The sequence below is a fragment of the Myotis davidii genome, unplaced genomic scaffold (assembly GCF_000327345.1).
Source record: "Myotis davidii unplaced genomic scaffold, ASM32734v1 scaffold208, whole genome shotgun sequence".
Taxonomy (NCBI): Eukaryota; Metazoa; Chordata; class Mammalia; order Chiroptera; family Vespertilionidae; genus Myotis; species Myotis davidii.
Window position 1 is genome coordinate 1098328 of NW_006299706.1, and position 10225 is coordinate 1108552.

The 10225-nt window shown below is 55.2% G+C and overlaps 2 protein-coding genes across 4 annotated transcripts; both read left to right on the plus strand.

Annotated features, from left to right (window-relative positions):
• Positions 1-883: 883 nt before the first annotated feature.
• FLAD1 (flavin adenine dinucleotide synthetase 1) lies at positions 884-7925 on the plus strand. Of its 2 annotated transcripts, XM_006775660.1 has the most exons (8): positions 884-943; positions 1393-1617; positions 3477-4221; positions 5060-5207; positions 6228-6326; positions 6409-6598; positions 7535-7608; positions 7709-7925. In XM_006775660.1, the coding sequence occupies exons 2-8, from the start codon at positions 1537-1539 to the stop codon at positions 7842-7844; spliced, it is 1473 nt and encodes a 490-aa protein (XP_006775723.1). In that variant the 5' UTR covers positions 884-943; positions 1393-1536; the 3' UTR covers positions 7845-7925. The 2 variants fall into 2 exon arrangements, 1 of the variants encoding a protein (XP_006775723.1); XR_001515884.1 differs by lacking the exon at positions 7709-7925 and having other exon boundaries at positions 6409-6669.
• An 83-nt stretch (positions 7926-8008) lies between these two features.
• On the plus strand, positions 8009-9043 carry LENEP (lens epithelial protein). 2 transcript variants are annotated; one of them, XM_006775661.2, is made up of 2 exons: positions 8009-8584; positions 8668-9043. In XM_006775661.2, the coding sequence occupies exon 1, from the start codon at positions 8159-8161 to the stop codon at positions 8555-8557; it is 399 nt and encodes a 132-aa protein (XP_006775724.2). In that variant the 5' UTR covers positions 8009-8158; the 3' UTR covers positions 8558-8584; positions 8668-9043. The 2 variants fall into 2 exon arrangements, with proteins under 2 accessions (XP_006775724.2, XP_015427259.1); XM_015571773.1 differs by having other exon boundaries at positions 8675-9043.
• The last annotated feature ends 1182 nt before the right edge of the window (positions 9044-10225 follow it).

The window sequence follows — 10225 nt, forward strand, 5'->3', positions numbered from 1 at the left end:
GATGAATGGATTCTAAACCTTTACTACAAAAAAAAAAGTCCACAGACCAGTAGCATCATCATGACTGAGAACTTGTTAAATACAGATCTCAGGCCCCACCCAAGATCCCCAGATGAATAGTAAGAACATTAAGGTTTGATGGGCACTTTTAAACCACAGGCAATTGAATGAGAGTAAGGAGAGTAGTACAAAGTGGGCACGTGGCACTCCCTAGTCGCTGCCATCACTTGCACTTGCAAAGCAGTAACAGGTGATGGATGCTTAAACTAAGCACATCTGGGGCAAGGTGGGGCAAAGCTCTGTCCTGTCAAAGAGGCTTAAATAATTAGCTTTATTGTTCATATCAGAGACAAATGAAAGTCTACACACTCAAAGCTCACCTCCGAGATCTCCCTACCTCACAGGCAATGCTGACTACTGGTGACCCTCCATCTGCTATAATAAATCCCTTCAGACACCAGTAGCAACTCCTGACCCCTTGGCCAATAACAGGGTTATGGCTAATGAAAACAGCCGTGCACGCGAGAATCTGAATACAAAACAAAGGTTAAAGTCAAGCCTCCCTTTATTTCTAACAGCAGAAAGCACCCCAAAATCCTTAGAGCGTCTCCCACCACCGCTCCTTTCGCGCCCCAGCCCTCCTGCCAGGCCCCTCCTCCTTGTCCGCACCACCAACCCCTGAGCCCGGCCTCCACATTTCCGGGCAAAGGGCGACCACGTGGTTGTCGCTAATGACAACCCGGCACTGCTCCCGCCCGCTGGCTAAGGCTCGCGAGTGACAGTCGACTTCACCAATGAATACGTGAAGGTAGTCTGAGCGACAGCCCAAATGACCAATGAATATGCGGTAAGTGTGGCTCTGAGGTGGGACTGTGAGTACGGAAGCTGTCCTGGGACAAGAGGAAAGGAGAGAGGGAAAGACCTGGTGAAGGGGCTGGAGCAGGTGAGAACCTGAGAGAACTCAGTTGTCAGGAGAGTGGTGGGAAGAGGTGGGATTCGGGCTAGAAAGGGTGCGGAAGCCTGCTGAGGAAGGCGGCTGAGTTCTGGTCTGGGTGGAAGAAGGGAACGTATTTAAAGGGCCCAAGTCCCAGGAGCAGGTAGACATTTAAAGGGACAGGTGCCCCAAAGAGAAGAGACATTTAAAGGTGTAGTTGCCCAAGATAGAGCAGTCGCGAGGAGCCGAGCTCGGCGGACGCTAGACCTTTTAAAGTGGTAGCTGGAGCAGGACATATTAAGACTAGAACCAAGCTTAGAAAACACTTAAAAGAGGCATGGGCTGGATTTTGAGAACATGTTTACTAAAGAGGCAGGAATAAAGGCGTCAGTTGTCAAGGGCCTGGTGAGGAAGACCATGCCCTCCTGCTCTCCCCCATTTTTCCTTTCTGGCTCCAGGTTGCCTCGACCCCGGACCCCTTGTTCCCAGGCTATGGCCCCCAGTGCCCTTTAGATCTGGCGGGACTCCCGTGCTTGCGCCCCCTATTTGGGGGTCTGGGTGGCTACCGGAGGGCCTTGCAGAGGGGCAGAGAAGGCAGGACCATGGCATCTAGGGCCTCTGCCCCTCCCCCAGGGCGCAGCGTGACGGCGGGCATCATCATTGTTGGAGATGAGATCCTCAAGGTGTGTCTGGGACAGAAGAGGGGGGGAGGGCGGGGCGTTCTCCTGTCCTTAAGAGTCTGCTCCACATTGTGTTGAAGGAGGGTGAACCAGGGTGGGGTCCCCTTGCTGCCCTAGGATTCTGGAGTGAGTCCAGAGTGGTGGAGGAAAAGTGACCCTCATTCTGTTATTCCGTTGAAAGGCTTACAGCAAAGTTTCTACAGTTTGCCAGGCAGTATGGTATGGGATGAGGGGCTTTACAGAAATGACAGGAGTCGGCATGCGAAGGAGGTATAGGTGCATGTATTACTTAAAAGTTAAATCCATCCTAATTGAGGAATGATCCAAGGCACGCAGCAGAGTGGGTGGGATAGAAGGAAAGTACCAGAAGAGAGAGATCCCTTCTGAATAATCAGGGAAGTCATGGTAGGCATCAGGTTTGTAATAGTAATAGTGATCCCTATTTTTTTAATGCTTCCTAGGACTTGGCGGTGAGCTTATTACATCATATATGTGATTTTACTAATCCTCACAACAACCCCATGACATTGGTACTTTTATATGTGTGTGTGTATGTGTGTGTATATATATAAGCTACGGCTAAGTCTTTTATATATGTTTTGTTGTTGTTGTTGATATCAGAGAGGAAGCGAGAGAGAGATAGAAACATCAATGAGAATCACCGACCAGCTGCCTCCTGCATACCCCCTATGGGGACGGAGCCCGCAACCCTGGCATGTGCCCTTGACCAGAATCAAACCCAGGACCCCTGAGTCCACACACCAATGCTCTATCCACTAAGCCAAACCAGCCAGGGCTATAAGTCTTAATTAAAATATTATGAGACTAAGGCTCAGAGAGGTTGAGAAACTTGCCCAAAGTAACACAGCTAGGAAGTGCTAGATGGACTTGATTCTCACTCCAGAGCAACCACTTAACCACTAACCTCTGTAGAACAATAGTGGAGATGGGGCCGGGCAAGAAGATTGTATACATACCATAGACAGCCTCAAATATTCTGCAAAAGAATTTGAACTTTATTCTGTATATGGTTGGAAACAACAAATGGCTTTTGAGTCCAAGAGTGATGCAATCACAGTAACACATTAGGAAGGGTATTCAGGAGGCACCAGGCAGAGCTCTGCGGCTGGAGCTGGGAGCCTGGCCAGGAGGCTGTTGCAACTATTCAGGTGAAAGGTGCCAAAGATCTGCTTGGTGGCAGTTGGGACAGAGAGAAGAGAGCAGATGGGGACGTATTTCAGAAGTGGAGCTGACTGGCTGTGGACAGTGTCTGGGGATGCCATTAACAGCCAGGGCTAGGGTGAGGATGCCCAATCAGCATTTGACGCCAGGGGACTGAGACTGCCCGGGGTGGTGAGGAAGTAGAGAAGTTGTCACATGGGATTGATCACTGAATTCATCAACCTAGATGAGGTCAAATCAAGGTCACAGTGCAGAGAAGGAGGCCCAAGGTATATCACATCATCCCTGACTCCATTCACATGGATCAGGGGTCCTCAAACTACGGCCCGCGGGCCACATGCAAATACAACTATTGTATTTGTTCCCGTTTTGTTTTTTTACTTCAAAATAAGATATGTGCAGTGTGCATAGGAATTTGTTCATAGTATTTTTTTTTAACTATAGTCCGGCCTTCCAACGGCCTGAGGGACAGTGAACTGGCCCCCTGTTTAAAAAGTTTGAGGACCCCTGACATGGATCGTCTCGCTCTGGTGCTCAGTCCAGAATTCTTGGCAGCCTGAGGTGGCATACCCCAGAGAGCGGCGTGCCCCACCATCACGCAGATGCGGCTTTCATCCCTGCCCCCTTTGCCCTTCCTCCCGCAGCACTGACGCTCATCTTCCCCGTCTCCAATCTCCCAGGGACACACGCAGGACACCAACACCTACTTCCTCTGCCGGACACTGCGCTCCCTGGGGGTCCAGGTGTGCCGGGTCTCTGTGGTCCCCGATGAGGTAGCCACCATCGCGGCCGAGATCACCTCTTTCTCCAGCCGCTTCACTCATGTCCTCACGGCGGGGGGCATCGGTCCCACTCACGATGATGTGACCTTTGAGGCGGTAGCACAGGCCTTTGGGGATGAGCTCAAGCCACACCCTGAGCTGCAGGCCGCCATCCAGGCCCTAGGCAAGCAGGGCTGGGAGAAGCTGTCACTGGTGCCCTCCTCTGCCCGCCTGCATTACGGCACAGACCCTCACACTGGCCGCCCCTTCAGATTCCCTCTGGTCTCGGTCCGCAACGTCTACCTCTTCCCGGGCATCCCAGAGCTGCTGCGGCGGGTGCTGGAGGGGCTGAAGGGACTGTTTCAAAACACAGCCGTTCAGTTCCACCTGCGGGAGCTGTATGTGGCCGCTGACGAGGCCTCCATCGCCCCCATCCTGGCTGAGGCCCAGGCCCACTTTGGACAGAGGCTTGGCTTGGGTTCCTACCCTGACTGGGGCAGCAACTACTATCAGGTGAAGGTGACACTGGACTCACAGGAAGAAGGGCCGCTGGAGGAATGCCTGGCCTACCTGACCGCACGTCTTCCTCGGGGATCGCTGGTCCCCTACGTACCCAACGCCATGGAGCAGGCCAGTGAGGCTGTATACAAACTCGCCAAGTCAGGTAGGGGCCTCCGGCGGGGGGGAGGGCAGAGCTACCAACCCCCAGGTGCCACCCTAGGTCTAGGAGAAGGTAGAAGATGACGACAATTGATTCATTCATTCTCCAGATAAATTTTTTTTTAATATATTTTATTGATTCTTTACAGAGAGGAAGGGAGAGGGATAGAGAGTTAGAAACATCGATCAACTGCCTCCTGCACACCCCCCACTGGGGATGTGCCCGCAACCAAGGTACATGCCCTTGACTGGCATCGAACCTGGGACCTTTCAGTCCGCAGGCCGACGCTCTATCCACTGAGCCAAACCAGTCAGGGCCCTCCCGATAAATACTGAGTACCCACTTTCACCAGCACTGTGCTGGGTGTTGGGGAGATAGCTCAATAGGACAGATGTACACCCACTCCATGGACAAGTAGTGTAATAGGAAAGGTAAGCTTCAAACAGATAATGATGCATGAGACGTCAGTGTGAGGGGGGCGGCACCGACAGGAGCCCGGCCTTGCTCTGGGGTCAGAGAAGGCCTCTCTGGGCGAGTGATGTAGAAGCTGCGTGATGAGGAGCCTTGGCCAGACCAGGCGTGGGGCCCACAGTGTGAGAGGCACAGAGGAAGCAGCAGGAGGTTTAGGAGAAGGGAAAGAAACAGGACCCTGGAGCAGGAGGCACTGAGAGGGGAAGCGGCTGAATGGCGGGCGGGCGGGGAGCAGACTCTGCCGGCTCGGAGGCAGCATGAAGGAATCTGGACTTTATCCTAGAAAATATTGAAGGGTTTTAAGCAACAGCATCATGGCTGCATGTGTCACATGGGATTGGTGATGGCCTCTTCCCTACCTGCCTGGCAGGGTCCTCTCTAGGGAAAAAGGTGGCAAGTGCCCTGCAGACCATTGAGACGGCCCTGGCTCAGTACAGGCTCACCCAGCTCTGCGTGGGCTTCAACGGGGGCAAGGACTGCACGGCCCTCCTGCACCTCGTCCATGCAGCTGTGCAACGGTGAGCCTCTCCTGCCGGGGTCCAACCCCAGCGGGTCCAGGGGTCCCCAAAGGTGTGGACCGAGTCGGCGAAGAAGGAATGAATGGCACAGAGGCAGTGTTCAGTTCATCAGCATAGTTGGGTTCTCTTGTCAGGATCTCCAGTCAGGTTCTGTAGCCATGTTCCCTCGCTAAGTTCTCCAGCCAGGTTCGGTTGAGTTTCTCCAGCCAGGTTCAGTCACCAGGTTCTAGTCAGGTTCTCTTGCCATGTTCTTCCAGGTTCTGTAGCCAGGTTCTGTCTCTAGGTTCTTCAGCCAGGCTCTCTCACTAGGTTTTGTCTCTAGGTTAACTACCCGCCTGGCATTTAGTTAAGGAGTTTCATCCCCTCCCTGACTTCAGGGAAAAATCCCTACCTGGGGAAACACTTAGTTAAGGAGTTTCATCCCCTCCCTGACTTCAGGGAAAAACTCCCTACCTGGGGAAACAACCTTTCTCGGAGAGGTGACCTTGGTTAAAACACATAGTGCCAAGAAGGTGAGCAAACATATTAAGAACAGTATGCCATATATGCCAGGTCCCTTGAAACAGCAAGGATGGACCGGCTCCCGGCACTCTCCGCTGGCAACAAGGCCCCGGGACACCAAGATACCTGATCTGCCCCGTTTTCTGGTTCCCCGTCCTCGGAAGCAGAAGGGAAAAGTGGCGTCTGGGTGGCGTTTGGGTGGGAGTCAGTCATAGGGACCTCTCGGTTCCATTCCCCCACCCTATTTATGGAGCATCTGACACACGCCTGGCCCTGGATGCGGAAGGTCCTGGTGCTGTTGAGGAGGTGAGATCTGCCCACCTGAAACAGGGATGTGTGCTCCAGGCTTGAGAGGTGCGAGATCAGAGTGGGCTTCCTGGAGGAAGTGGGTTGCGATGGATGGGAAAGACAAGGAAAGGGTGTGCATCCCAGGAGCCAAGGAAAACAGTGCAAGCTCCCTGGAGAGCATTCCCCGGCCCGTGCCGGCCAACCTGTGGTTTTCTCCCTCTCCCCCCCTAGGAAATGCCCTGGCACTCAAGAACCCCTCCAGATCCTATACATCCGCAGCATCTCCCCTTTCCCTGAGCTGGAGCAGTTTCTGCAGGACACCATCAAGAGGTACTAGGGGCCTGAAGGTTTGGGCTCGAAGAGGGGTTTGGAGAAGCCCATTGGTGACCCCCCAGCCCTCTTCCTTCCTCAGGTACAATCTGCGGGTGCTGGAGGCTGAGGGCGAGATGAAGCAGGCCCTGCGCCAGCTACGGGCACAGCACCCCCAGCTGGAGGCTGCCCTGATGGGCACCCGCCGTACGGACCCCTCCTCCTGCAGCCTCTGTCCCTTCAGCCCCACCGACCCAGGCTGGCCCTCGTTCATGCGCATCAACCCGCTGCTGGTAATGCAGAGGGCAGCCTGACTGCCCTCGGTCCGTGCCCCCTGTCAGTCATTGCACCCTGGCTTCCTGAGGTAGGGACATTGGAGCCTGGGGCTTGGAGGAAGGGTCCCCATCATCCAAGGAAGGCTGTGCTATGGGTTCATTCTGCCTTTGGACCACTATTTACCGAGCACTCATTCGGTGGCAGGCGTCGTGCTATGGACGGAACCATGACTTAGACCTGTGCTGTCCACTATGGTAACCGCTAGCCATTTACTTACACCAGGGGTCCTCAGATTTTTTAAACAGGGGGCCAGTTCACTGGCCCTCAGACCGTTGCAGGGCCGGACTATAGTTTAAAAAAAAAACTATGAACAAATTCCTATGGACACTGCACATATCTTATTTTGAAGTAAAAAAAAACAAAACGGGAACAAATACAATATTTGTATTTGCATGTGGCCCGCGGGCCGTAGTTTGAGGACCCCTGAGTTACACTCAAAGCATAAAGTACAAATAACTGAACTGCACAGCTTAAAAGGATGGATTTCGGTGGCGTGTGAATTATATCTCAGTTTCAAAAATTAAACACAATTCAAAAGTAGTTCTTCAATTGCACCAGCCACAGTGGAAGTGCCCACCACGTTAGCACAGCAAGAGAACGTTTCACCGCCCCAGAAAGTTCTGCTGGACAGCTGGCTGACACAGACAGAGCCCTCCCTGTCCTCCGGAGCTGACCTGCCAGGGGAGGGTGGGTCGGGAGTGGAGAGGGACAGGATGAAGGCCTCTCTTTCTCATTGCTTGGCCTACACAGAGCCAGATGTACCAGCCAATCAGATAGCAGGCCCCCCGAGGCCAAGGGAGCAGACGAACCCCGAGTGGGCCCCTTCCCAGGCAGCAGAGGGTGGAGTGGGAGAGGGCAGTGTTTGTGACTCTCCTCCGACTCTGACCTCCCAGGACTGGACCTACAGAGACATCTGGGACTTCCTGCGTCAGCTGTTTGTCCCCTACTGTATCCTGTATGACCGAGGGTAAGGGTGTGGGAAGAGAACGGGTGTGGGGCAACATGTAGGTGCTGAGATGGGGAGAGCCACCTCACCACACGTCCGCCCTCTGTTCTCCCGCCTCCAGCTACACGTCACTGGGGAGCCGGGAGAACACGGTGCAGAACCCAGCCCTGAAGTACCTGGGCCCAGGCGGACAGCCCACCTACCGGCCGGCCTACCTACTTGAGAATGAAGACGAAGAACGGAACTCACGCCTGTGACCGCCACCCCTGCCCCCTCCAGAAGAGAAAGAAGGAGGCCGGCCCGGGGTGTCACCTCAATAAACAGTGCCTCTCCTCTCACGTGCCTGTGTCTTCCTGCTCCCACGGGGATGGGGAAGGCAGTGGGCCAGGCCCCTGAGGGGCTGGGGAGGAGCTCTCGTGGGTGATCCTAACTGAATGCCAACCACCAGGGGGCAGAAGCAGGGAGTTGTGCCAACCACTGGGGGTACCAGCAACCAGGCAGGGCACCCAAGGTTTCTAGGCTCAGGCTGGAGGGAGGGAAGCTGAGCTGGCCTGGCTGTGGAGGATGAAAGATGGAGCGGCCAGATCCTCCTCCTCCTAACCCCACCCCTCCTTCATGGGGGCTGACTCAGCCCATTCTCAGGCCCAGAACCTTCCCTGTGTCAGACCCTGGGGCCTTTGTCCCTGTAGTCATGAGCCTGGGGGGGGAGGGGGGGTGGAGAGGGACAGTGTTGATAAAAGGTACCGGGGCAGCTCCCACACCCTTCCTCAGAGCTGCTGCCCACATGCAGGCCCGGACACAGCCCCTAGCCCAGGCCCTACCTTTCTCCCTCAGAGGGGCCCTGCCAGACGCTGGGCTCCGGGCGCCTGTTGTAAAGATGGGCACCAGGTGGGAGGGCCTGCAGCGCACCCTGAGGGAGGTCCTCTCCGTCCTCCTCTGCTGCTGGTGTGTCAAGGAGCTGCTGGAGTAATGGCAGCAGGAAACTGGCCTCGTGCAGGTGAGCAAGGAGGACAAGCAGACAGGAGGCATGGCTGCGGCCGCTGTGGCAGAGACTGTCTCCCAGCTTCCTATTCTCTTTAGTGCCCAGCTCGACCCCCACCAAGACTCCCGGGGCCGGCTGCATTGACCAAGGATGGGCCACAAACAAGGAGTGAAGTGTGGATCCCGCTTTGGGTCGGTGCCGTCTGTCTCAGACCGGCCTCATCTCTGGGCCTCCGTTTCCAGCCCCCACCTCTGGTGGAGCCCTGGTGCGCGGGAACTTTGGCCTGCTGGCTAGGACCCTAACAAGTCTGCGGCAGGACCTGGCACTTCTCCAAGCCTGGCACAGCGAGCCCACCAGCCCAGATGGTTGATCGTGCCGTATCCTCTTAGTGCCAGGAAGGGGCTGCCCCCTAATATCTCTGTTTGAGAATCCCTGCGCTATAGATATAATAAATAGGCCTTGCGGCTAAAAGTTCTCCATGTCAGAAAAAGTCCGCGCTGCAAGGGACTTGGGGGGGGGGGAGCAGGGAGGGAAGGAGGTGGTTCTAGATCAGCGGTTTTCAACCTGTGGGCTGTGACTCCTTTGGGGGTCAAACGACCCTTTCACGAAAATACATCCTGCATGTCAGATATTTACATGACGATTCCTAACAGGAGCAAAATTAGTTATGAAGTAGCAACGAAAATAATTTTATGGTTGGGGGTCACCACAACATGAGGAACTGTATTAAAGGGTCGCGGCATTAGGAAGGTTGAGAACCACTGTCCTAGAGGGTTGGCAGGGGAGGGGTAAAGGGAAGTAAAGTGCCAAAATAGGGCGGGATGGGTAAGATCTCACCTGCCCCTCTGCGCCCTGGGACCCTCTCAGGCCACAGGACACGCCTGAGGAGGAGGAGCGGCATGACACCAGAATTCCCAGCGGATTTCCTAGGATATAAGGCCCTCGATGGTGTAGGAAAGACCGGTGGAGGAGAGAGATCTTAGCGGAGTGTTCTGGGGAGCCACACGCCATAAACTGTATTATTATAGTGATGATCTTGGGAGGGTCCCACAGTTTCCCAGTAAGGCCGTTGGAATGGGGTGTGTGGTGGTCGTTTCATAAGCTCCAGAGCGCAGACCCCCAAGGGCCAAGGCTCTTATTTGCATCCCTATTTGCATCTCGTTTGCATGTGAGTTATTTCCCCTTCAAAAGGCAGAAGTCGCCGCCCCTTTCTCAGGTACTCCCAGCTGAGGCTTTGCGTCCGCCAGGCTGTCCGGGCGCACCCACACCCATTCTCCCGGCCATTCTCTGGACGCTCTGACCTCCAGCCCTCAGCACCCTTCCATATTTCGCCTGCACCTCCACCTATCCCAGCTCCCAGGCAGCGCCCCAAATTCTCAGCTGGGTTCCAGGGACTTGGGGACCTGCGCCGCCTGGCGGCTGGCTGGAGGGAGGCTGAGAGCAGAGGGGTTCTCTGATTCGCCTTCCCTGGGACGTGGAGTTTTGGAAAATGTTCCCCCGAACTTCCTGAAGCTAAATTTATCTCCCCGGCCCCGGGGGGCGCAGAGATCCCCGCGACGATTAGCTTGGCGAGGCAGCCGGCGCCCGCCCGGAGGGAGGCGCGGAATCGGCGCCGAGTTATAAATAGCGCCGCCCGCAGGTGTGGGGGGAGTCGGG